Source organism: Chelmon rostratus, chromosome 7, assembly GCF_017976325.1.
Source record: "Chelmon rostratus isolate fCheRos1 chromosome 7, fCheRos1.pri, whole genome shotgun sequence".
Taxonomy (NCBI): domain Eukaryota; kingdom Metazoa; phylum Chordata; class Actinopteri; order Chaetodontiformes; family Chaetodontidae; genus Chelmon; species Chelmon rostratus.
In genome coordinates, this window is record NC_055664.1 from 19,780,327 (window position 1) to 19,807,935 (window position 27,609).

Here is a 27,609-nt window from a genome sequence, read left to right on the forward strand (position 1 = left end):
TGCATGTATGAGACATGTTGGATGCACTGTACAGTAAAGATGAAAGCCAGCAGGGCTCTTCTGACCATCTGAGCCCCGACTCTCCTGCATGGGAGCATTTTCTCACACAGTCACATTCATTGAGAGCATGTCATTCATCACAGCATGTCTAACTTTAACAAAATTAGGACGTTTTTCAAGGCTGTTGTCTATCATATATCCAAAAATCTCTGCCCACATCTGGGTGTCCTGCTCTGTTAGGATATGTGCAGTGAATTCTGTCTACCATGAACTAAATATGTCAAAATGGCAGGCTATAATTAGGATTTAAATTAGGATTCATAAATATTGATTTAGCCTATGTAATGGCTTGTGCACCAGGTGATTTTAATTATTGATCACCTCATTTCTGTGCTTAAGGTAAAGATAGAGGGTGAGATGTAAGGTGCGATGAACATGTACCTCACTGTAGTTTAATAAATTTGACCTGACGGGTCTTGGCGGACTCCTAAAGGACTTTACAGTGCAATGCTGAGTATTGTCTCAACTCTGATGTATAACAGAATTAGATCATGTGTCATGTGATTTTTTACTATATATTTTAAAACTTTAAAACAACACGTACTTTTAAACTACAGTACAAATCAATGCTACTGTTGTTCTGTATGATGCACATTTGCTATGTTAACTGTTATTAGGGGATAAAAGTTGTGTTTACAGATTGTTGTGCTGCTGACAAGTGGTCACATAATCAGGTTCAAGTTTGAGTGTTTTCTAAAAGCAGGAAAATACCATTTGTATGTTTGATGTGTTTTTCCACTAACAAAAAAGTACCTCAATCCCAGAAAAGAGCCCTGCTGAATCGTATTGATTAGTAACCTCAAAGTCGGTTATATGGATTGGATTTCACTTTATAAAATCCATACCTGGGCTGGGGGAGTAGCTCTGGCTGTGGGAACTGATGATACTCTCAGTGCTTTGATTTCACACTGGAGCACATGGACCAGATTAACCTCTGAGTGCCTGGAGAAAGTTGAAGTCAGACCCTCTCTCTTCCTGGTAATGGCAGGCTGTTTCACTTTCTGGGGGGGAGTTAGACGAGAAGATCAATACTGCTCATGAATATATGGTAAAATTGAAGCTACAGCCAGAAGATGGTTAGCTTAGCTTACCACAAAGACTGGAAACGAGGCAAAAAAACTGTCTGCCAAGATCTATGAAGCTCATTAATTATCTAATCTAATCTAAGTTTCTGCATCATTATCTGTTAAAAGAAATGGCTATCAGCCAATATATCTTTGTCAAACTTCAAAAAATTCCAATACTTTCAGTATCGTTTTGGGTTGGTCAGAGCCAGGCTAGCTGTTTCCCCCTGTTTCCAGTCACTATGCTAAGCTGGGCTAACTGGCTGCTGCCTGTATCCTGGGCTTGGGTGATGCAATTTTCTAACAACCAGTGATTGACAACATAGTATAGTAGTAATATAGTCTAATAAAAAAACAAAATGAACTCACAAAACATCAAGAAAGGAGATATTCTTACACCTTTTTTCCACATTAATCAGAAATAGAACCAATCGCCTTCTGACTTCAAGTTTCTCTCTCTCACTGAACGAAGACGAGCTTAATTTATTTGTTAATGATCACACTGACAAAAACCAGATGGGTGAGCATCCCTCACTCGTTCTTTGAAGGCACACCATTCAGTTAGCGAAATAAAATGACAAAAATCAACCTCCAAAAAAAAAAAAGGTGCCAATAGCCGATATATTCGTCCAGTCACCAAACCTGCTGTTTCCTTCTGTTTAACAGACAGATACAGGATGAGAGCGGTATCTCTCCTGTCATCTCAGCGTTTCCCAAAATGTCAAACTATTTTAAAACGGACAGGAAGCAGACACTTATAGACAGCTTAAGATAGAGAAGCGTCTCGCTCTCCAGATGAGATGAATATGCGTTCATTCCTTGTACCCTACACCTCTCCCATGATGAACTTGGGAGGCATCTGAGTATCTGATGTTGCATGCAGATTATAAGCCTGTAATTCCTCCCTCTGATGAGAAGCTCAGTGGAAATCTGAAATCAGATCACTCAACTTCTTAATTACAGCCTCACTGCATTAAGCCCTCCCCGTGTCCCACAGGCGGTGAAGTGGCGAGGCAGCCGAGGCCTCGGCCGCCGCGTCCGACCCTGGACTCGTGCGGCGGCGGCCCTGTCGGCCCTCACTCTGTCACTCTGTCAGCACAGCTCGCCTCGTGCATGGTAACACATGACAGATCTGGGAGATAAAACAGCCAACCCTCGCTCCGCTGCCACACTAATGGTTTATAAATATCTTCTTCAAAGACCCGAGACGGTGTGAGGGGTGGCAGGGTGGTTATGGGCTCTGTTGTGGTTACAGACCCATATTAGCTCTCAGTTTGCCTTTCATTCCCTGCCACTATAGGACCCAAGAGTTGGCTGAAAGGGCACTGTGGGACTTGTGATGGACAGCTGGGATGATAAGGCCACTGGCATCCGCTAGTCCGAGTCGAACTGACCACCGAAACACAACCACAAGAAGACATCAGCGCCTTGTTGTTGAGCCACTTCTCTGTCAGACTGCACCTGTTTTTCTGGCGTTACGTGAAATGAATTCCCCCGCACATGTAGAAATGGAAACCTTTCCCCCAGCTAACATAATTCACAGAAGTTGGTCTACAATGAGAGTCTTTGTTTTCCCACATAAACACCTACATCCCCCGTGTGTGTGGTATTTGCATGTGATCAAAGCCTCAGCCTGCCCCCTCCTCCTCTCTCCGGCTGGAGAAACCCACCCGTCTCTCCGTTTCCCCTTGTGCCAGCCTCTGCGTTTAGCTCAGAGGACATCGCGGTAGAACGTGTTGGCTGTCAGAGCTGGAAGAAGGCATGCGAGGCATTCAGCGTGTACGCAAGCAGGCATGCCTCTGTTGCTCTATCTGCACAATCATGCATGCATGTAAGTAAACAACGTAAGGAGAGTGGGAGGACGAACGGCAAGTGTTTAGAAAGGTTCAGAAGGTCTTTGAACTGCTGGGGGCTCACACACAGACACACACACACACACACATACACAATTATGGCTGTGAGGTAGAAATCGGATATCTGATGATTTAATGTTCAGGAAATTAAGGTTGTAAATGCTCGAGAAATTACAGGGGAGCTTTTTTTTTTTTTCTTTAAACAACGACTCAGTGTTTTTACCGAAACAATGGCGTGGTTAGTAACCGGCGGCGGCGTCCGAGGCATTGAGGAAATTAATAGTCAGTGGGCCTTTTTTTTTTGCTTCCTTGCTTGGTGTTTCGAAGGTGGATTTTTTTTTAATTTATATTTGCTCTCATGCATGACTCTCGTGCAAGACAAGTACAGCAAGTTCAGGCTGTCTTTTGAGTGGCGATGATTAGTATTTGTATATTAGCAGTGGATCACACGACCACTAACATGTGAGAGATGGTCACTCGTAGTGATCTACAGAGAATTATCACGCGATTCATCACATGCATTCTTTTTTGTAGCTAGTGAACACAGTGGAGTGCTCAGCAGATGTGAAAAACCAGATGTGTCCTTCAGGGGGCGCATGAGACCAAAAATAGAGCTAAAAGAGATTAAAACACTGGAGTTTAACTCATCAGGTGGACACAAACACGACTCTGAATGAACGATACTGTGGCTTAGTGTCTGCTGGATGTTTAAATAGGCAACTGTTTGCTAACAAGTTTGCCAGATCAACTTTATAAGGTATGTTTACAGCATGTTACGCTGCCCCCAAGTGGCCAAAAATGTATCAATGCAGCTTTAAAGTGGGTGCTCACATGTGTTCACACTGGACATTGGATGATACTCACTTGTCTAACCCTGCTGAAGCTTCATATTAACTTAAGGTAAACTTTGGAATATATTTTTGCGATGAATGAGGACTGTGGATTTTGACATTGGAGGCTCATGAAGAGGGGATGTCTGAAACGGCTAGTATGAATCCGAGGAATGGTTACAGCAAGCAAAGTCTGTGTCAGTGTGTATGCGCACACACGTGATTATAGTTTTAAGACAGACTTGAAAAATTGTAAAGCCGTTGGCTGATGCTTGGAGGCATTTTTGTTCAGTTTATGCCGTTTATGCTCAGTACTCCAGACCAACCCCGATGCTAATGTTTTTACTTTTTTTTTCTACTTATATCAGCATATTTTTGCACCCTTAAGCTGAATCTTGCACAGAAGTCAGGGAGCACAGAAATCCTCCCACCAAGCAGAACAGTAAACTAGTTCCACTTCTGATTTAAGCTGCCACTTTCCTGTCATGAGTGGGCTGCGACATCTGCTGTGACCTCAAGGTGATGCTGTTAAAAAACAAACAATATTGAGGTGTGTGTGTGTGTGTGTGTGTGTGTGTGCGTGTGTGTGTGTGTGTGTATCTCATGTGCCTGACTTCACATGTGCATTCAATTTGTGCATGTGAGAGTGAGTTTGCAGCGGGAACCAGAGGGAGGTTGTGGGAGTTTGGAGCCATGTGTGCGAGGAGAATCAATTTAAACACAATCAAAAGTTAAGAGGGATTAAAGCTACTGTGATGAGATACCACACTCAAAATGGTTTAAAATAGCTGCAGAGATTACACTAATGTAATCCAATTTAAAGGAGCCTTCCCCAAATATTTATTATTGAAGCACCATCTGTTTGAAGCCCGGGGAGGACAGTCCAATATGCAGTTTTGCACCAACAAGGCTATTTTGTTGTCCTACATTCCTTCCCTGTCCTGTCTGTCAAAAAGTCAGGGAATAACCCCATTTTTTTTTTTTTTTTTTTTGGCTCAGTCATAATCTTTGTTCGTGTTTGTCCTCGTTTGACATCAACAAATCTGGAGCATCATTTCTTCACTCGTTAAATCCCTTAATAAAAGTAAAACCCAAGGTCGTACACGTTTCTTTACCAGCCAGACGAGTGGACGATTCTAATGAGGAAAAGAAATGTGATGCTTAAATAATTTATCTTTATATTGACTGTTCTTGCACGGCTAGGCGTTTGTTGTCACTGCTGTGACACTGATCCCAGCTCAGCACGCACACAGCATGCTGGGGAGTTCAGAGAGCACTGTTTCCATGCACATCAGCAGAAAACTGATCATCTCTTCAATTAATGATGTAGCATAAAATTGATTTAAATTCATTTACACGTGGTGCCTGTTCCTTTAATATCTCAGGATGAAATTGGTTACTGCAATGTCTAATGAATGTTGCAGAGTCTGTGAGCAGGACTGCCTCATGCCAATAGTGCATTTATAGAAAATGTGCCATGCTGATATTAGCATTATTAACCACTGTGTTACTATATTGATCTGTCAGGTATTGATTGGAATAGCTAAAAAACTGGCTAAAAGAGGGTATCTCGCCACACATGAAACAAAGAGCACCTCTACTAATAATGACATCACATCAGGCCCACCAAAGCTTCCCGTCCGGCCTCCAGACTATTAACGTTATCCACCAGTGGAAGACATCCCAGTCTGTCCTGAGAGTGATCCTTGATTAGCTTTCCAACCCCTAGCAATGAGCCAAAAAGTCCATAATTCAAAGCTCACCTGCTCTACAGAATGATCCTTTCATTGACCCACCATCAAACCTCTGGACTCCCAGCAGCAGACTGGCCTCAGCTTGTCTATCAGATGCAGAAGGCTTCTCTTGGGTTTATTTTTGCTGGCCGACTGTTGTATTGAGTCTCAAACTGAGTATTTTTGTTGCTTCCTGTGATCCTGAAGAGGAGTTTTTGTTGAGATAAGGACTCATTCACTGGTTGTCTAACTGTGGGTTTTGAATTGATCACTGGCTGCATCCTTTGTGGGGGTCTGGGTAGCATTTTCTAGTTAAATATCTAGTTTTCACTATGGATTTTCCATGTTTTTTTAGGAGTCTGTTTACACTGATATTGGCAAAGTATGCCAATTTTATTATTTGAATGTCCCGCCCCCACAGTGTCTGCTTGGAAAAATTCTGGCCCTTTGACAAATGCACTTCAGGACGCCTGGTTAAAACCATCAGCTTGTAACTACATTGCTCAGGAGATGAGATGCCTCAGGATCTGTCTGATTCAGTTGAACAAGCAGGGGATTTAAGGGGGGGGGGGCAAGCCGTATGTTACATATCAGCATCACAATATACTGCGAATGGAGATTTTAAGCACCCAACCATAATGCACCACCATGTGCTGTATAGATAGAGCTCTGCTACATTCAGCAGTCTTTGTAACTGTGTTTCAGTGATGCTATTCTCTTTATACTTTCCATCCACAACAGCAGATGTTGTCCGGTTATAGTCTTTAGTGCTGAGTAGTTGATTCATGAACAGGTGATTTATTGACAAAAATGTTGATGATCGATTCAAGTAACAATGCCAAATGTTTGCTGGTTCCAGTGTCTCGAATGTGTGAATTTGCTGCTACAAGTGATTTCACCTTTGGCTCTTGGAATTTCTAGAATTATTCACTATGTTCAGTATCAATTAATTTGAAGACTAATCAACAGATTAATCTACATGCACAAGGCTTAGATAAGCACCAGTTGCAGCTCTAATTAGGTTGCGGGTTTCCTCTACCTCTCGTAGAATGCAATGTGAACCTGACGATAAACCCATTTGTGCAGAACTAGGGGTCAAAGGACTTGACTTATTTCAAGTGATGAAGTTTATAGGCATCGAGAGGCACTGTGTTATAAACGTGAAACATTACAGCATCACCTGGAAGCTGAAAAGAGCTTCCACTCGCTGTCAAGACCTTTGGACCCTGTTGTCACCGCTTTCCCTTGCTTCAGATTATCAGTTCATTTTTAAGGCGGCGGGCCCACCCCACCGTGTCGATGGGGAGAAGAGGGGGGGTTAGAGGTGTAAATGGAGAGTAAATCTGAGCCTCAGCTAAGGCTTTAGCTCCAGAGACAGACTCACATGAGAGAAAGACATGGGTGGAAGCAGAGATTACTCGGGGAGATAGAGTGGGGCTGGTTAAAGAGGATCAGTTTATCTTCACACAGGCCTACATGGCTCCCTGAGGGCTCTGAGAGAGGGACTGACTTTTTATCCTTCATTTGATCAACGCACAGCAGAATTGGGTTGGGATGCCTGGTTAGACGTGCAAATTACATGTATTTCAGTGATGAATTAGACACCTGTTTATTTTTAGACGCACCTGCTCAGCCTGCTGGTTTTACACTTAGCTTAGCTTCATTGCTTCAGTCGACACTCACATGCGTTGAGTCTTATATTCAGAGATTTTTAACTGCTTTTTGGTGATATAATGATTTTCACAGTGGTTTTTAATCTAACGTGAGATGATTTCTTTTAGCATATGAATGTGCTGCCCCCTGTGGACGCCTCTCGGTACTACAACAAGCTCACATTTGATCTCTTAATAGTGCCCCAGCTCAGACAGGCATGACAGGGTGGACTTTTCTTTGATTGTCCTGTGCAGGTTTGCGAGTCTGGTGCTTCCTGCTGTTTTAATTGCTGTTGCAGCTGACACTACACCAATATCTCATAGCTGGGATGCCCTGCAGGAACACAAAAAACATTGTTTATTCTAAAGAGAAGAATCCAATTAGCAGATATAAAGCGTGGCTAAGCGTGGCTATGATAGCCTTTGGCAAAATGTAATTAGGACAGAGTTTACTGAGGCTGCATAGTATCATATCTGTATCCTCTTTATTGGCAGCTTTTCCTGATTTTTTTTCCCCCCGTTGTGAAGGATTTAGCTTGACTTCATACCCATATCCACATCTTGAACTGTCTTTATCTGTCTGTGTCTGCAGCCAAGCACTCACTCACTCACACACATCCCAGATGGAGACAGCCACGGATTAGTGACGATTTTCCTTCATTTAATAAACAATTGAATGACACAGTTCTGAGGATAAACCTGCTCAAAGAAGCACAAGAATAGTCTGGAGTGAGGAGACTAGAGGGCATTATCCTACTTCATCATGGAATATCTGTGTTATCATTCAGAATTGCTGTCTGCGTTCACATGAAGCAGCAGCGTATAGTCTCATCAACCTACAGAAGACCTGATCCTTTCTGATTGTGTCTCGGGTCCACAACGTATATTAATCAACATGCAACGCCTGCGCAGCGCTTCATAGCATTATCCCAGGAGAGAGATTTCAGGCATCCCCCATGTACACACAATCGCTGCCTCATCCAAAACAAGATCTTTTTCTCAGTGTTGTTACATAATTGTTACAACACAGACATGCTGGTTCAAAGGTTGGCGCAACAGCAAAAACAATAGCTGGTGGAAATGAAATCGCAGCGCTAACAGGATTTGTGTGGGAAAAAACTACCTTTCAAATGTGGAAAAAAAAAGAAAGACAATGGTGGCGATGATGATAAAGATGTTAATCTCATGCATGCATGTGCAGTAGATAACTATACTGCAGAGGCTGGATATGAAGACTTGCTTCAGAATTATGTCCCACAGCACACATCACAGGGTCTGACAGGATGCTCTGTCATTTCTTTTGCTGTGTTACGAATCGCTCTTTTTATGATAATATTTGTCGTCATTCGGACGATGCTTTGCATTATTCTGTGTGGCACGAATGCACACAAACAAACATGGAGGAGAGTGAACATGCAGAACGGGGTAATTATGAACAGGATGAGCAATCTGACCAGAGGAGTTTTATCTAACAAGGGCCTAATTGAAAATTACCTCTAAATAAAGGGAGAAATTGTAAATAGTTTATATTGCTGAGTGTATAATTTAAAAAGTTGTAAGAAATAGGCTTACCATGTGGTCATTTTATATAAACTATTTATTGAATTTACAGAAAATGTGCTATATCTTATGTTTCATTGTCTGGATCTGAAATGATCTGTAACGGTAATTGAGATTTTGGTCATATTGTACAGCCCTTAGTTGAATGGACTGCCATGAAATTTTGTTTTTAATTTTGTCTTTCCATTTAGCGCCATCTTCAGGCCAGAATTTGAATTTGTCCAATATGTGACCGATCATCTGCTAAAATAATGACATTCCCACCAGCCTCAGCCCTTATTTGTGTTCAATGCTAATTAGCAAATGCTAGAATACGTCTATACTAAGGTAGTTAACATAGTAAGCGTGCTAAAAATCACCATGTTAGCATTTTCACTGTGCACTGTCATGTAGCATGTTAATGGTGAGCGTGGCTGTGTTTAGCTGCACAGCTGCTCTTAGCCTGGTTGTCGCCACAGCAAAGTAACGGTTCATCTCAAAACATCTGCTTGTTTTCTGTCATCTGTCATACGTACATAAAGGTACAGTCGTATTAGCACCCTCTGCCAGTACTCACTCGGTCTCTCATTCACTTCAATGGAGGCCAACAACAGACCAGTTCAAGAACGTGCTTACTGTTTCAATTTCATCCTCATTTCAAACTCACAGCATGTGGAATCCACAAACGGGCTCGCCAGAGATCGCATGACATGAAGGATTAAATGCAAAGCAAAGCGACCCGCTAATCAGAATTTAGAGGCCGTGTTGCAGTGATGATGATGATGGTGGCGGTGGTGGTGGTGGCAGTGACAGCAGCGTTGCTGGGTGAAGTGACCGTGTGTCCCATCATATCACGTCCAGCTGAACTCTCACGTGAGGTGAGAGGATTGGGCCTGGGATTGTTTGGGGATTAGTCAGCAGGACTTACCAGATTCAGAGATTCAGAAATTAAGGGACAGGAGCGCCGCAGCGGCGGGGTCACATTGTCCCAGGAGGAATAAGAAAGCACTGAGTCACTGCAGCAGAACTATAAGTCAAAAACAAGCTCTGTCTCTCTTGTGCTTTCTGCCTGTTCACGCAAACTTCAAATCTCTATCACACACACACACACACACTTTCTTCATCTGTACACACCCCTCCAGCCCCCCCACCGCCACTCTAATTCTCCAGCCTCTACATGCGCTCAGTCTGGAAAAGAAGGAGGGCGTGCCTGGCTGAACAGATGTGGAGATTTCAGCTGCCTGTGCATGGACCATAACACTCTCCGTCTACCCTGTCCACTCATTTGAGTACACAGGGGACACTTTTCACTGTTTCAGGATTTAGTGGCAAGAATCGTTTTTTTTTTCGTGGTGTGAGTTTTTATTTTAACCAATCTTCAAGCTGGAGACACAAGTGGACAACGACTGCTGGGATCAGTTGATCCAGGTTCAGCTGTCGGGTTCGGGTGACTGGGCACCCTGTGAGTTAGACATCCTGCATTGTTGTAGTAATGTCTTGTCTTCTCCCATTTCATTTTTTGCTTATGTGTCCTGCGTGAAAATAATAGTAAGCTCTTTCGTGACACCTTTTTTGCACTTTTTTGACATTTGTGAATATTCACTATAATCCTCAAACCCAACACAATTAAGGTTCTTTTTCTCATAATCCATGCATCCGAATTTCTTTGAGACTTGCTAAAAGTACACATTCCTTTACCTTTTGTATCGTAATGTTGGCTTTTGCACTTACAAAGTTAAATGTGCTTTTTGTGTAAAAAACGATTAAGTCATTTTGCTTAAAGTTACATGCAGACCAGCATAGTGCTCTGGATAAGAGATACTATAAAACTTAATGGTATTATGCAAAATGCACTTTTTCATGGCTTTTCAACATAAATATGTCCCCCTGCTGTGTCTCGAATCCATAAAATATGAGAAAAGATCATCCACTCCCTTTTTTTCTTGCTCCATCATCATTTTAAGAGCATTATCAGGTGCAGCACTACATGTGGAAGTTAATGAGACCTGTGAGTCATCACTGTCCCCTGAAAAACATGTATTTCCCCATTTTTTCAGATAGACAGACGGATTGTGTGTTCCGTTGTGGATTAGGAAAATTTGCCTACTTTGTGCAGCTAAATAAACCATTTAAAACCCCATTGGATTATCTGTGACACAAAGCTAAATGGGCTGTTTTTAATGTGGGAAAATGGAGGAGCAGAGTGTTGACTGTGGACTTTATAACATCACCATTCAAACCTTATTCATCTTAACAGTAACTGAAGAAAAGGTATTTAGCCTGCGTGTTAGTGACTAGTTTTAGCTCGGGCGGGTGAATGTGGAGAAGCCAAAAGGACAACACACACATGTCAAGGTGTCATGTTTGGGATCGACTGGTCTTGAGGTCATTATCACGGAGCACAGAGCAGCTGATATCACAGTCCTGAAATTCAGCTTGGTGTCAGGATCCACTGGAAATGTTTGTTTTTTTTATGTTTCTTCTGTCTGATCAATAGTTTTTTTCATGCTCTATATTGACACAGTCGTCCTGCTGGCATTCATTTTGATCTGGTTTAGCAATATTTGGTTTTATTTTACTCTGCTTTAAAAAAAAAAAATGCATGCAACACACTTGTCCAATAATCCCCAAAAGAAAAAAGCACAAGAAAAGAAAAACAAACTAGAGTTGAAGCAGTTCGTCAGTTAATTGATTAGTTGACTGACAGAAATTAATCTGATCATCAAATAGTAAAATAACCTCAGAAATGAGAATTTTCTGCTTTTCTCTGTTTTATGTCATTGTAAACTGAATATCTTTGGCTTTTGGACTGTTGGCTAGACAGAAAGGTGTTTGAATACTTCACATTTGTCTTAGAAATTATAACAGGCATTTTTCACTTCTGTCTGACGTTTTATTATTGTTTCATATTAAGGATTAATTCAGAAAAAAATATGCAGATTATTTAATAATTTAAATGATCATTAGTTGAAAAAAAAAAATGAAATGAAACACACTATGAATATCAACACAAACAAGTATTTTTCTGCATAAGCCTGAAGCATAACACTAAGAGTTATAATAAATTAACTCCATAGTGATGATAATAAAAACTGCTGTGTCTGCGCTACATTACAGCTGTGATTAACCGTTTCTGTACCGCTCTGTGTCGTTGTTCCAGGTGACACCCAGAAGGTGGAGATCCCAAGAGGAGAGATGGAGGTGGTTAAGGGCCAAATGGTGGTGCTGCACGCCTGGTACAGCCCCAGCTCGGACATTTCCAAAAACTCTGTCACTTGGCTTTTCGTGGGAAACGAAACCAAGCCGGTGAGAAGGTCAAGGCATAAATCTGCTGCAGTATAGCTGACCCTGCTCTGACCTGTGGTGGAATAGGGAAAGGACAGGATTCTTTAAAAGGATTATAATGATGATCAGTGTGTTTGCTGATCCTCCTGCTACTGTTATGAAAGTGTTAAATCAGAACAAGAGTTGTATGAATGGGCGACTATTTTAACAGTCGGTCAAAGTGCGTTTTCTGGCAAAAATGACAAAAATTCTGTGGTTGCTGCTTTTCTCCATTTATATTATTTTTACTTGAAATATCATTGAAGTTAAACTCTTGGATTAGACGTGATTCGTGGAAATATAATCAACAGATGAATCAATAATGAAAATGAATGCACCAATTAATGTATTTCAGGTCTTTTCCACATACGAGCCCTTCCTCACCTCTGAATCTATGATAGATTAAGTGAGCTTTTTTTAGTGTTGCATGACACCATTATACCCTGAGCAACCCATCTAGTGGTATATAAAATGAAAAAGATGATCTGCAGAGATTAGGATTATTTCCAACACCACTGCTGATGTCTAATTCACAGCGGAAGGAAGGCATTATTACCGAAAGGATGCCACTAATGACGTGTAGCTCTACTTTTTACTGCACCTCCTATATGACGCACGAACTGCTGGTAAAACTGTGTGTGTGTGTTTGTGTCAGAGTGTGTAGGGTCTTTGCATGATTAATATAATCTAAACAGTTTCAGTGTCCCATGCCTGTGAGCTTATCTCAAACTGAAAATCAGGCTAAAATTCAACATCCACCATCTGTACATGTCAGGATTATCTTTATGAAGGACGTCGATTTCAGTTATATGGTTAATCTGCACATCTTAACATGGCTGCAGCAAATAACATTACAAATATTAAACTCAAATGACCAGGGAAAAAGTCGATGTAGTACCTTATTTTCCAAAATGTGTTGTATTTATCCTGAAAACGGAATCAGAAATGTTGATCTAATTACATGTGTCCCTAATTAATAGTGTAACAATGCTAAGATGCTGTGTCTGAGCGTTTCCATGGCCGTGTTTCCTCTGTTCAGGTGATAAACTTCAGCTCAGGTGAGGTCGGGCACGGTCAGAACGAGTTCACCAAAAGAGTGGGCTTCAGTGTGGCCATGCCCTCAGCCAACCTCTCCATCTACATCAACAACACCCAGGAGTCTGACTCTGGACACTACGTCTGCAATGTCCTCATCCCGGGAGCTCCTGGCATTATCGGGGAGATGCGGCTAAATGTCAAAGGTAATGGACCACAGCGTCAGAGGAACTTCAAAGGTTAGGTTTAATCAGGGCGGCATGTGGCACAGCTCACACGCTCCCTTGGATTTGGAAATCCATGCAGTACTGAACATGTTTCAGATCGGACTGGTCTGTTAAAAATCATATATTTATGCACTAAGCACAAACACAACTCATCTGCTGTTTAGGGACTCGCTCGGCTCTGAGATCATTATGTCATCCTCCAGCAGCAGATGGAAACAGCGGGGGGTGGGGGTCAAAACATTTTCTTATTTGTATGCAATATAGCTAGTGCCCCGAGAAACCTCCCCTTTGTTGGCAGTGGATTAAAGCCTAACGTACAAGTTCAATACAAGGTCACTGGTCCTGTATTCTTCTCTGACATGTGTTGATTTGGTAACACTCAGCCTGTCTGCCTCTGCAGTCCCTCCTTCTCCACCAGTCTGCACCATGACGGGGAATCCAGTGGTGAAGGGCAACGTGACTCTGAGCTGCAAGTCCAGTCATGGAAAACCCGTCCCCCAGTACAAATGGACCAAGGCTGCGCCCATGTCCGAGGTCTTCTTCTCCCCAATGCAGAGTGAGTTTTTGGTATTCCAACGTGTATTTAAATATCTGTCCTTACTATTACCTGTTGTGGAAACAGTCCCTATTAAAGCAGCTGACAGCGTGTTGATAGGCTCAGCTAAATCGCCTCATTAGCACACACAATTAGCAATAAGCTAAACGGGCAGCAAGCAGCAGGTGTAGCGAGTTCCACTCAGATTTTTTTCCCCCTCAGCTTTGCCTGTCAGGCTTCATCCAGGTACCCTTGTCCTATTGGTGGAGGTGTTTGGGGGTTTGTGCAGCCTGCGAAGAACACCACTTGGATATTCTTCTAAATGATGCTATTAATTGAATGTTAATCTATCATAAAGTATCAGGTGATAGAAACATGATTTTATATGGCGGTTAGTGCATTATTGCTAATTTACATAGCATTTCTGTTGTTGTTTTTATACTGTCATCAATATGGGAAGCACAAAAAGAAATTTCTTATAGATTATATATTCATGTAAATGCACATGAATGCATATTTTGCAGAATTGTTTTTACTTAACGTAGGCGAACATGCCAGAGATGTGATCTGCAGGCCTCTTTATGTGCTGGTCTAAAAATGCCACAAACCTTCCAGTTGACCCTAACACCTTGCATGCAGATGAAGCAGAATCCATGTTGTCAGGTCACACACATGATCTTGGGCTTTACTGTACTGATAGATGCTCCAAATGCATGCGGCATGAAATCCTCTTTACAGACCGAGACAAGTCAACCCTCTCATAGCACCGCCAATGCAAGAGAGAAAATCAGCATCAGTGGATATGCCTCTATTGTTGCATTACTTAGTAGATGTTTGTTGATGCTGCAGAGAAAACGCCATCTGTTTCTGATCAACATGACTTAGGCTGATTGATTGAGTATTGACTTAACTGCTCTGATCTTTGGCCCTCATCTCTTTACGGCAGAAAAGTCCTCAGATAAAATGAAAACTACTCCCTCTGATTGTGCATTGACCCGGGCTTTGTAGTGCAGTATGCACACTCACGCCTACATCACATGCGTATACGCACCCTCTTGCAGGCCATTGACACTCAAGTTCAAACTCATCTTTTTATCCGTGTTGATGTATGCTCTCTCTCTATATGACACTTGAACTTTCCTCTGCTACCACTGCTTATCTCTTTCAGCAATCTCTGTTTTCTCTCTTTCTGCTGATCCTCTCTCGACACTCCTCATTTCCTGTTGACCTTGGTGCCTAATCTAACAAGCCCCATGTCATTACTTGATCATACCCTCTAAGAGGCATAAGTTGGATTTGGGACTGAGAGTGCAGCGCATCTCACTCTGCCACCCCCCCCTCCCTCGCCATCAGTCTGCATCTCCTCATTCATGCTCGCTCTCTCTCTGCCATTTTTCCCTCTGCACAAAAACCCAGAATGGAGATCTTGCCCGCAGCCCATGCTTGTCCTTGGGTTCATGGGTAAGGGTTTTCCCTCTTACATGTTCCTCGTATTTCCCCTCATCCATCCCACCCTCACCTGCAAACGGTGACATCCTGAGGAGTCACGTTTTTGTAATCGTCCTCGAATCACAGTCATAAGCTGTAGAAAAGCTTTAAAGGAAAAAATCAACCCAATTTGAAAGAATGCTCATAGGATTAGGTTTCAGAAATGATTACCGTCAAAAAAAGAGAAAAAAGCTTAGCATAAGTGTCGAGTCAGATGGTAATCCTACTCAAGAATTCACGTTCTCTTTGCACAGTCATTCATTAAATCATCCGAAAATGTGAATGTTAAATATAGCAGGTGGCAGTTTATCTTCAGGGTAATCATATGGAATAAGGAACATTGTAATATTTTAATGAATATATCCATAATGAGGATTTTGCATATTTTTCTATTCTGTAAAAGAAGGGTTGAATTTGTTCTTTAAATCTTTGTGTGTTATGTTCGATGTCATCCTATCACATTTGTGTGTGCACTCATTTTTTAACCATCAACTTTCAAACATCACCAAAGGACATAATTTAAAATTAGCTTAATGGTAAGATGAAATCATTAGTCATTTTGCAGAAAATATTAAAAAATAAAATAAAGTCAGATTGGTTTGAATAGTTTCCATTTTTGGAAAATATGTTAATTCCTTGCTGAGAGTTAACGATAACATGCCAATATGTTAATACCACTCTCTTGTATAGAGTAAAATGATTTACTGTACACAAATAAGGATGAGTTGGTTAGCTTAGCCAGCTAGCCTGGCTCTGTCCAAAGGTAACAAAATCCACCAAAACCTCTAAAGCTCACTAATTAACACGGCATCATCTTCAAATTTGTAGAAAAGCAGAGCTAACCTTGCTAACATTAGTTTTGTTAAGCTTTTACAGCTGGAACCAGGTGCTGGTTTAGAGAGAGAGAGAGCCAGGCTAGCTGTTTTTAGCTCGCCAAAAGTCACTAATTCAAACATATAAAACCACAGCATGTCAAACAAACAAGACGTTTAATTAGTTAATTAGTGAGCTTTAGAGGTTCAGACCAGCAGATTTTGTAACCATTGGACAGAACCAAGCTAGCTAGGTTAGCTGTTTCCACCTGTTTCTAGCCCAAGCTAAGCTAACTGGCTGTGAGCTCTCATATCTATATTTATCATCCAGAGATGAGAGCCATCAATTTTCTCATCTAACTCTGAAAGCGAATAAGTCTGTTTTTCAGTAAAAACTACCAAACATTATTTTGTTGCAGCCTCTAAAATGTAAGGCTTTACCGCTCTGTTTTATATCACTGTTAACTATCTTTGAGTTTTTTTGGCCATTTGTCTGACGGGAGTAATTTGATGGCATCTTTTGTCGTAAACGGCAGTGAGAGAATAGACAGATATGTCCTGTACAGTCTTGTTTTAGTTTTAGTGTTTCCACATTGTGTTCATTAGATTACTGATTTTAGTAGAAATGTGTTTACTCCTGCAGGTGAAATCAATGTCAAAGCGTAAATTTCTGCTGTATTACTTTTCTGATTCCTTCCTGTTTTAAAATGTCTTCTTGACATGTGAATGTGTGCTTCTTTTTATTTTTTACATTTATGATGAAAACTAATCCACTGCAGCTCGGACGATGTGAGGAGGCAAACTATTCCATTAAGCTTCACGTAGAAACGCTGCTGATTTACATTCATCACGTGTCATGTGTCAAGGCTTTAACAAATGCTGCTCATTGACCTTGCAGTGCCGACAGGGTAATATGAGTAATGATGTCTTGATATGAGGCAGCGCCTATAGCCCACAGTAGCGTCAGACCCCCTCCAGCAGAGATCTGATCACCGTGTGGGCTTGAACTCGCTCCAAGCTCAGCCTCAGCTGATGTTCTGCTAATCTGTCGCTGTCGGGTTTTTGTTCCTCACAGCTGGTTTTCAAGGCCAGGGATTAAATAATGAGAGAGGGACAGGTGGATATCACACTCATGTGCTGCTGTTTGATTTGTGTTGATATCTGAAGCATACTGAACAATAAAGCAAAAAAAAGAAAATTAGCAGGCCGACACAGATAAGTCCTGCTTGATTACAACAGGCAATTTCTGACACTTGTTTTAGTTCATTAAAATCTACAGTAAGTGACAGATTTTCTCTAGTTCCACCGTTGACAGTTTGTGTACACCTGCTTACTGCGCACACCCTCCTGGTGGTGCAGGAGCAGATGGTGCAGACATAACACAAAGCTCAGTACACGCCACACTCGCCCAAAGTTTGGGATGAAGGCAGCTGTTTGGACACAATGATTGTTAAGGATTTTCTGGTCTCTTGCATTAATATGTTGCTCGCTGGCATAATGTGAACCTTGACTTTTCATCTAGGATGATTTGGATGAGTCCCTGGGTTGCATTACTTTTCTCCCTTGGGGGGGCCGACTTGGCGCACAGCGCGACAGGCGTGCACAAACACTTAGGAGACACCCACTCATCCGAAGAGCACTTTAGGAGAGTGATTCCACAAAACAGGCGCGCACCCATTCCCTCATTCCCCTACGATCCCCACGAAAGCAGAAACGCAGCAGATGAAGACATGCTGGGATGTGACGTCTAAGATTGGATTTCAGAGGATTTGTTGTGATAAGTCCCTCATAAACCTTGTTTATTTTTCTACAGACTATATTTGCAACAACACAGCATTTTAAAGCCAGATGTTCCAAGATGAGCAGATTGAGTTGAATGGAAATGCCCAGTCGTGAAAGCACTGAGTCGGTTGCTCACACACTTACGGCTGAGTCACGACCTTGGTTATAAAATATCAAAACAAAAATTGCTGACGAACATCATTACGTAGCAAAACCGCAGAGTCATCGGCAGAGCATCGCACCAATGCCAAACTCTATACTGTAGGTATTAGATATGGGCTAATAGTGGATTAAATTCTGGATTAAGGGTGGGAATCACTAATGATTAAACACCACCATGCAGTGTTGCACACAATAATGGTGTCTTGATACAGACGAGTCTGTGATGCACGAGACACTATTACATGTGCAAATGAAGAGTAAGATTAATAACAGGAGTCAGAATTTGGTGCATTTATTGACTGCATTACGAAACGCTTTCTGTATCACTATATTTTAAAAAGTGCATTTTTACACTTCTTTCACAAACACATGCAGAAATATGCAAATCCGAGGGTAAAACAGACAAAAGGTGGCTGCACTCTTACAAAGCAAAAATATCTGTAGACATGCTTAAATACAGTAAAACCCTCTGATGTCAAATGATAGTGCTGTTGTTTCCTTTCCATCCAGTCAATTCTTGCATTACATTATGACTGATTTGTGTTTGCTGCTCTGACAATATAGTCCCCTAATGTGCCATATAGTAGTTAATTTAATGTCAACCTGTATAGTTTTCTAGGCTAGTTGTACCAAGCCCACATGCCGGGATCACATGAATATATGATTGTGACGTGTGTGTAACCGTGTGGTTGATCTACAGATGAGAGACACGGCACCCTCAGGCTGAGCAACCTCACTAAAAGCATGTCAGGGAAGTACATCTGCCGAGCCAGCAACACCGCCGGCTCCGACAGCTGCTCCATTAACCTGGAGGTTATCACCTGTACGTACACAGTAAAAAAAACCCCCAACACCTGCAGTGTGTTTGACGCTGCATTTTTTTTACTCTCAGTCAGTGCAAATCCTGATCTGTGATCTGTTTCCCAGCTTCCAATGCAGGCATGATCGCAGCAGCTACACTGGGGTCGATAGTGGGACTGGTGGCCATGGCGCTCTTCCTCATATTCATACTGAGGAGGAGACGGGACACCGAGGAGGAGATAGCCAATGAGATCAAGTGAGAGTTTCACTGTACACTCAGCAGCCGTTTTATTAAGTGCACCTGTACAACCCAGCACAACAGCCCTGCTGTAAGGTTTCCGAAGCTCATGATGCTCGGTTTTTGGCGACATTGTCAGAAATTCAATTATATGTTAATTATTGAGGTCATAGTTAAAGGTGGTGGTATACTGGACTACAGTTTGAGAGGCATTTCTAGTATGTTTCACTGATATATTTACATATATCAGGAGCGAGAAACACCTCTGAATGTAATGCGCTCCAGTACAACACTATCACTAACTAAGACCTCAATGCTGAGACAAATAATTTAATTAAAACCTCTGTGACAGTGTAAAAAAACAATTCCATGCATCATAGAAGTAGATTTAATGGCAGAGCAGTGGATTGGATTGCATTAAATTGTGCAGGCGTACCTAATAAAGTGGCCACTGAGTGCACGTCTGTGTTGAAGTCATAATCTGCACCCAGACTGACAGCTATTATACATTATGTATTTGCAGTGGTGAAAATTTGAGGTACCTGCGCTCTACTTGAGTGTCACATTTTCATGTTTCTTTAGTCTTGAAGGCGAAATGGAAGAAAGGAACTGGCTCGACTCGTTGCAATTGTATTGAATCTCTCAATTTATTTAGGGCAGCGCCAGCCGGAAGCATAGATCCATTAAATTCACAGATAAGTAGGGCGATCGAGCACGTTTTCTTCTTGCATTTTTAATCATTAAGTCAAAACCAACAGTCTGTCTGCATTTAATAATTATGCATTGGAATGCAACACTTGATTCTGAATTCAGTGGCACTGAATACATTTATTCAACTACATTAGTGAAGGAAATTCTCTAATTTTTACATTTCTGACAGCTGTAATTACTGGTAACTTCACAGATTCAGGTATTACATAACAAAACGTGATCATCTAATACAATATAATACAATATATTGATTAAATGAACCAACAGTTTACAAAGATGATAAAGTAGCTACACCATGACAGCTGTAGCATTACAATGGATGTCTGGTTTCAACAATGTACTGTATTTAAATTTATAGTTTTTAACACTATTTATTCATTTTTCCCAGGTGAACAAGTGTTGACAGATCAAACAAGAGCAATGATAGAAGGGAAAAAAAACATTTTATACACACACACACACATATATGTATATATATATATATATATATATATATATATTTACAGTAAATACAGAACAAGCCTGTCGTATTACATTGGAATATGTGGGGATGGGAGTGTACTGCAAAGAATAGAAGGATCAAGGCAAAAATGAATATATCTAAAACAATATCCACAAGAAAAATACAGATAAAATGAAAAATATACATGTAATATGCACTCAAAGAGAAAGGTTGTGTTGTCTATTTATAAATGAGACAAGCCGATGTTAGAAAATGTGGAGAGGATCGATTCACCACATAATAAGAATGAAGCGAAACCAGATTCTATTATGTTTTTGAGTGAATCTCAAGACACATTACGACCTGTTTGATCCATTGTATTAAAATGAGGAGGGCAGGCAGCCTTAAGAGGATGTGTTATTTCAACTATTTAATAGTAATTCATTAATTGTGAGTTTTCTCTGCTTCCCTCTGAACCTCTTCTCTCTCTGCCACAGGGAGGATGCTCAGGCACCAAAGCGAGTGTCCTGGGCAAAGAGCAACACCGGCTCAGACATCGTGTCCAAGAACGGCACGCTGTCCTCCATAGCCACCAGTCCCCGACCCCGAGACCCCCACCAGCCGAACTTCCACTACCCATACTCCCCCACATCAGCATCAGACAGCTCGGTCATCAACGCCTACCAGCTGCGACCCGGAGAAGCCAACACGCTCCAGGGGCTCCCTGGTTACAACATTGGTGGCACCCCGTCGCGTAAACACAAGCGACCGCACAGCGCAAACGGGGGCCCTCCGCAGGTTCTGCGGAGCCCTGCGGTCGCTGTCCCCAACAGGACTGCGGGGGCTCAGCCTCAGGTGCCGCCCCCACTCACTGTATCCCCACAAATGAGCTCCTCCACTCTGACACGCATGGGAGCCGTCGCCGTCATGGTGCCTGCTCAAAGCCAAGCCGGCTCGCTGGTGTAGCCGGCAGCGGCGTCTCTGACTGTCCCCAAGGACAGCGGTTGTGGATGGAGAGACGGTATGCCTTGAAATGGAGAAGCACCTTCTCCATGACGACCCGAGAGGAGAAAATGTCTCACAGCAGGTTTGTGCTTCGTTTGCACAAAATCTCCCTTCAGATTTCAGTTTCTTTTTGTACGCTGCGTTCCGGCTCACTAAAGAGAAATATATTTTTAATTACACGCTTACGAAGGGAGCTTCAAAACAGTATCCAAAATATTCAGATTTTTTTGGCAGCATACATAAAACGCCATTTTTTTCAAGAGAGTTAATGCAGCGTTTGTGGACACGGTGAACCACGATGACCCGTTCAGCTTGCTTAGAGTTTTGCAGCTCATGCAAAACGTCACGCTTCGGCTACATTTGTATATGAGTAAAGCAAATATAAACACATTTTTATAATTCCATTTGTATATCACTGTACCTAAGGATCAGTTTCCAGTCGCTTCTCTCAGGCTAACTGCACTAGTTCAGAGCAAAAACCCAGCAAAGTCACAATTCAGGTATTTCAACGTCGTCTTTCAGATGTCTCGCTTTCCTTGACCCACATTTATTTGTGTTCACATAAGTGTTGTTTGTTGGACGCACTGGAACGATGCCGGTGTGGCTTCAGGACACTGATGTCTGCTTTATGAGGATGTTGCCTGTTATGGTAGGTGAAATAACCAAAATAGTGAGTACAACATTGTTGATGGTTTCTGACCATTTTGTTCAAAGGTTCAAAGGTGCTTTGAATAACTTTATATGATTACTGTAAGCATACGAGGCCATTTGTTGAGCAGAGTGGTTGCTGATGGTCTTGTTTGTTTTCTTGTAAGTATTCTAAACTCTGCAAATGATGTGGCGGTCATGTAGCACTTTTAATGGAGTTTTGATTGTTGAGTGTTTTTCAATAAAGTGTTCTGGGGTGTTTGGTTTCGGCATGACTGGCTTGTAGTCACATTCTTACTCATGCAAACAATTCATGTAAAATGTAAATAGTAATTGCCAGTTAGGGTGCCAATAAAAAGGCTGAATCCTTTTATGGAAGCTGAGATGATTTTATTTGGAGTGTGATCAGCAAATAAAGGGACATTTCAAACTACACTACACAACCAATATATCTGCATTTGTGGCGCACAGCATTGTTTCCTGTAGCCATTTCACATATGACAGAACACACAACATACTAACAATACAGTAACTATGAAGATAAATATGATCTGAAAGGACACTTTAGGGACAGAGATGCTCAGACAGCATGTGATATAGATGTGTGATTTACAGTAGAACAAACACATCCTTTCATTAACACATAACCGATATATCTGCCCACAAATTGAGTGAAACTGTTGTAATGAGCAGCTTTTTTATAGAAAAACAAGACTAAAACTTTATCCACACAAGCATATTCACAGGAAACAGAACTGTTGGAAGTAAAATCGCAATTTTGTACTGTTCAAAAGGGGTTTTTAAACTATGCTAGCAGCGTGGCTCCAGGGATGGCGATGGCCAGACTGAGATATCTCAACAACTACTGGATAGATTGCAGATTACAGGCGTTCATGGTGCCCAGAGGATGACTCCAATTGACTTAATTCTCTGATATTTCCTTTAGTACCACTAAAGGTCAATCTTTTTGGCACAAACATTTTTACAACTATTGGATGGATTCCCATGAAATTTCTTACACAGGCTCACGTCCCTCCCAGGGTGAATTGTGATAACTTGGTGATCCTTAACTTTTTATCTAGTGCCCCCATCTATTCAAATGTCCACTTTGTCCAAATACCTGCACAACTCATCAGCTGTACTTTGTATTCTGTGCTAATTAGCAGAAACATACTTGCTAAACAGCAGCACATTAGCATTGTCACTGTCACATTGTCACTGCGAGCTAACGTTAGCATTTGGATCAAAGCACCGATGAGCCTAAGTATAGCCTCAGAGAGCTGTTAGCATGACTGTGTACAGTGGTTAGGAGGTGACTCATGGCTGACATATGGCTCAGCTGAACACTGTCAGACTCTGACACTGTCATCATTCATCAGTTACATTGTGTAAATAAAATGTCCTTTGTCTGCTTTAATTATATTTAGGTACATCTGAATTCTAATGTTGGTATGTTAGTGTAATATGCTAACATTTAGCATTTCAGTCTGCTATATTGGCAAGTATCGCCTGAAATTCAGACAACACTTGTCAAAGAACTGTTGGACATGTGGAAATCTTGAACTGCAGTTGGTGCTACATGAAAAGTCAGGGGATCAGTGGTGTCATTGGAATTAATCCTCCTTTAACAATGAATGTACCACATTTTCTTCGAAATCTGGTTTAAATTTTACTGAGATATTTCACTCTGGACCATAGTTGGACAACAGACTGATGAATCAATATTCCCTTCCCCAGTGTCGTTAAAACTCAAACAAAAGACAGAAAATTGCACTAGAAAAGCCTCCTTTTTTCCTGCTGGTTTACCCCCAATCCTGCAATGACCTTTTGTCACCCTCAGAAATCCTATGATGCAGTGTGCATTTTCAGAAACCAGTCACGCAGTAACAAACCAGAGGTGAGGACCATAACAATATGGTCACTAATACAGTCACTTGAAGATCCAGGGACAAAGATTTATCAGGACTCTGTCAGCAGATTTCGGGATATGATCATCCTCATCACCTCATTGGTGCCTTTAGGGTAAACAAAAGAATTAAAGAGTCACATAAACGTAAACCATATTGTGAGGGCCCTTTTTAATGTAAGGAAATTAATCATTCAACTCGAATCCACAAGAAATACAGAATAAGGTCACTGTTATAAAAGCTCACCCTCCAGGATCTGATGTACTCTGATGTCCCGGACAAACTGCTGCACTGCGTAGTCTTTGAGGTAACCGTACCCACCGTGCATCTGAAGAGCCTGGTTGCAGATCTGTTGGGTAAGAAGTAGATTAAGTAGAGAAGCGAAACAAGTGCAAATTAAAGATACGTTTTTTTTTGTTTGTTTTTTTTAATTAAAATACTATTATTACTCAGTATTACTCACATTAAAGCACTCATCTGTGGCAAAGAGCTTGGCCATGGAGCAGAGAGAAACTGCATCAGCCCGGTTCTCCTGCAGCGCCGTCGCTGCTTCACGTACCAGGAGGCGGGACGCGACCAACTTGGTGGCCATTTCTGCCAGTTTGAACTGAAGAAACTAGACACGTATAGCAGACGGGGAGAGAGGGAAGGGTGAAGTCAAGGTTTTTTTCATCACTGGCAGAACTAGTGGCTCAATACTTTGGTCTGATCCCAGTCTGAATAGACTGTACAAATGTGCGCTACTTACCTGGTTGTTGGAGAGCGTCTCTCCGAACTGCTTGCGTACCAAGAGATGATCCTTTGTGAGCTGTACGCTGGCATGTGCCGCCCCAAGAGAACAGGATGCTGTTGAGTGTTTATATCAGAAGTATGTCACTTAAAGGTATGGAACTTTTCTAAACAACAGCCAATGTTAAAACAGCGGCTCAGTCGTAGAAAGGAGCACACTACACTAGAGAAGAGATACAGTTTGCAAAATGACTCTAAACTCAGGGACACAGCAATTTATCCACAGTTTGCTAAGTTTAGCTAACATTAGCCACCATAAACTACAAGTCATACCAGGGGAAGCAAGGCTGTGGTAGCAAAACCACTGAACTGAGAAACGGTGCATTTTGCTTCTTATGAAATGAACTTTTCATTCAATCAATAATAATTTAACAATATGCACATACATTTTTCAAATCTGTAGCTAAAAGGCTAATTCACACCTTCTAAGGAGACTGTCTCACTATACAATAGAGGGAAAGTGTTTTTACTTCTCACCAATGTTAATCCTGCCTCCATTCAGTCCTTTCATGGCGATAGAGAATCCTTGACCTTCCTCACCGAGCCGGTTGGTCACTGGAACGGCACAATCCTCAAATATCACTGCTCTGGTTGGCTGGGAGTTCCAACCCACCTGGAGAACAGATTGAGATACAGTTGAGGGATTATGACTTAATCCTGCCATCTAGTGGTTACCTGCAAACAGTAGCAGCAGAGCCAAAACCAGTGATCTCTACCTTCTTTTCTTTTTTGCCAAAACTGAGGCCTGGGGTTCCCTTCTCAACCACCAAACATGAGATGCCTTTTGGTCCTTTACCTCCAGTTCTGCACATCACAACATATATGTCGGTGTCTCCTCCCCCACTGATGAAGGCCTGAAAAGTCATGAAGAGGCGAGACATGTTTCCAGCTTACTTTTGTCTTTTTAAATAACTGCTTACAGTTACATAGTGATTATAGCGGCCTATGATCTGAAATTACCTTTGAACCATTCAAGATGTAATGGTCACCTTTCAGCTGCGCAGTGGTCAGTAGTGAGGCAGCATCACTTCCACTGCCTAAAATAAAAGGTATTCAAAATAAATTAGTTACGTAATCAACCAAATCATCTCTAATTTGCAATAAATGTTCTTTTTTTTTTTTTTTTTACAAATAAACTGACCCGGTTCAGTCAGACAATAGGAAGCAAACTTTTCCATCGAACAGAGATCAGGACAGAACTTCTCCCTCTGTTCAATATTGCCAAAGGTGTCGATCATCCAGGCACACATGCTGCAAAGAGATCATTATGTTGCCTATTATAGAAGGGAGTGATCACAACGTAATTAATTTACCAATTTTTCAATACTTCTCACAGAGTGGGAGAAAAGTCTTTTTGGAGGTTATTCGATGTAAATGTTTCATTTAGGATGAATTACTAAACACATCACTGTTTTCTGTTATATGTTGTTTGGACTCATTGAAGATGTAACTACATGTATTGTCACCATCTTACAAAAGTGTGGAATTGGTTATTTAGGCAATTTCAGGAATTTCTTATCTAAACTACTGAATAATTCATCTCTACATCAAGTTTTAATTGCAGGAAGATGCTGTTACTGTTATACGAGGGGTTCATACTTGTGGATACTGATGTAAGCTGTGGTGCTGACGCATCCCGTGGACAAGGCCTCAAAGATGACCGATGTGTCCAGCCGAGAAAGACCCGATCCTCCAACATCAGGCTGAACATAGATCCCACCAAACCCCAGCTGGGCTGCCTTTCGCATCGTCTCTACTGGAAACACTTCCTGGAAAGAAAAACATATATACCAATAAACGACGATACATGGAATGTGACACATTGATATATCAGAAGAAAAGCCATTTGGGTACTTCACAGTTAGGGGGTCATGTGGGTGCAGAAGTATATGCCTTGCTCCAACATACCTTCTGGTCCCACTCTGCCATGTGTGGAGCCATTTCATTGGCTGCAAAGTCAAAGGCCACTTTTTGAAACTCCTTCTGTTCATCTGTGAGTCCATGAGCAGCTGTCGACAAAGGCAGAGGACATACGGTACATATGGATGAAATACGCAGAGGTAAAGGTGTAGTATATGCATGACTGCTTTTAGATTAACTTAGCTGGCAGTGAGTCATTCTAAAGGTTACAGACATTGTGAGTCCTTTGGGTCATATGTAAAGTAAGAAACTAGCTACGAATGAGAAAACCTCTGGACAACAGGCAATAAATCATCCAAGTATTAAATCATCCATCTCAGGTTTGCTAAAATTTCCACATACTTCAAACAAGGTGCTCAAGAAGAGGGGCGGTGTTAAGGAGGGGTGTGTGGCTACCTCTGCCTCATGACTGGAGGACCAGGGGGAACAAAACCAACCAATGACAGCCAAGCTGGGAAAATTTGGTAGTAAAGCGCTGAATAGACTGTGTGTGTCTTGTTTTACTGACAGTCTTACACGGTTGGTTTGGGTATCTGAGAGCTACCAAAGTAAATGCCAACACCGGTCTATTAGCTAACAAAGTTACAATCGTCAGGTTTGGTCACCGGTGCCATTCAGATTTCCTTTCACGACACACTGCCGTCAAATAAACTAAACGTTAACGGTAACAGTTTCTGAGACTTACGGTCGATACATGAAGCTATTCCTCGTCTCTGTGGGCTTCTGTTAAAAATTAAACGATGGCTCCTGCAGATGCTGGAGCTCAGTCTGGCGATTCTTCTTAAAGGTCCAACAGCCGCCATGTTTACCTCAACTGTGTGCAGTTATGTCACTCAGCCGCCGCTGCCGCTGCTGCTTCTGGGATATGTAGTTAGTGTGGTGCCGCTTGTCGAAATCTGTAGTCGAGTGCGTGATGGGCTCATTGTAGCCCCTTGTGGCCGCTCGGGGAAAAGCAATTGCGCTTCTCAATAACTTTAAGGTACCAGTATGGGTGTTCGGGCCTCCGGCCTCAGGAGGCAGTAATGAACTCGTTACACTTCAGCGCACAATAA

At 41.8% G+C, this 27,609-nt stretch overlaps 2 protein-coding genes across 2 annotated transcripts; one reads left to right on the forward strand and one right to left on the reverse strand.

The window, feature by feature from the left end:
- Positions 1 to 9,504: 9,504 nt before the first annotated feature.
- On the forward strand, positions 9,505 to 21,254 carry esamb (endothelial cell adhesion molecule b). The gene is made up of 8 exons (XM_041940865.1): positions 9,505 to 9,609; positions 10,115 to 10,193; positions 11,892 to 12,037; positions 13,095 to 13,296; positions 13,736 to 13,873; positions 18,797 to 18,919; positions 19,024 to 19,153; positions 20,786 to 21,254. The coding sequence occupies exons 1-8, from the start codon at positions 9,505 to 9,507 to the stop codon at positions 21,252 to 21,254; spliced, it is 1,392 nt and encodes a 463-aa protein (XP_041796799.1).
- Positions 21,255 to 22,325: 1,071 nt separating this feature from the next.
- Positions 22,326 to 27,372, reverse strand: acad8 (acyl-CoA dehydrogenase family, member 8). Its single transcript, XM_041940363.1, has 11 exons — positions 27,243 to 27,372; positions 26,546 to 26,646; positions 26,237 to 26,406; positions 25,779 to 25,888; positions 25,598 to 25,674; positions 25,354 to 25,491; positions 25,115 to 25,250; positions 24,597 to 24,694; positions 24,312 to 24,464; positions 24,095 to 24,197; positions 22,326 to 23,956 (listed from the first exon to the last, which is right to left on the reverse strand). Exons 1-11 carry the CDS (start codon positions 27,358 to 27,360, stop codon positions 23,901 to 23,903), a joined length of 1,260 nt encoding a protein of 419 aa, XP_041796297.1. The 5' UTR covers positions 27,361 to 27,372; the 3' UTR covers positions 22,326 to 23,900.
- Between the last annotated feature and the right edge of the window lie 237 nt (positions 27,373 to 27,609).

Excerpts from the sequence above, each read along its gene's own strand:
- esamb (XM_041940865.1), top strand. The coding sequence starts at position 9,505 with ATGATGATGATGGTGGCGGTGGTGGTGGTGGCAGTGACAGCAGCGTTG. Across the intron at positions 10,194-11,891 it reads TTCGGGTGACTGGGCACCCT|GTGACACCCAGAAGGTGGAG; the intron begins GTGAGTTAGACA and ends TCGTTGTTCCAG. Across the intron at positions 19,154-20,785 it reads GAGATAGCCAATGAGATCAA|GGAGGATGCTCAGGCACCAA; the intron begins GTGAGAGTTTCA and ends TCTCTGCCACAG.
- acad8 (XM_041940363.1), bottom strand. The coding sequence starts at position 27,360 with ATGGCGGCTGTTGGACCTTTAAGAAGAATCGCCAGACTGAGCTCCAGC. Across the intron at positions 25,675-25,778 it reads CTATTGTCTGACTGAACCGG|GCAGTGGAAGTGATGCTGCC; the intron begins GTCAGTTTATTT and ends CTTTTATTTTAG. Across the intron at positions 24,465-24,596 it reads AGACGCTCTCCAACAACCAG|TTTCTTCAGTTCAAACTGGC; the intron begins GTAAGTAGCGCA and ends ATACGTGTCTAG.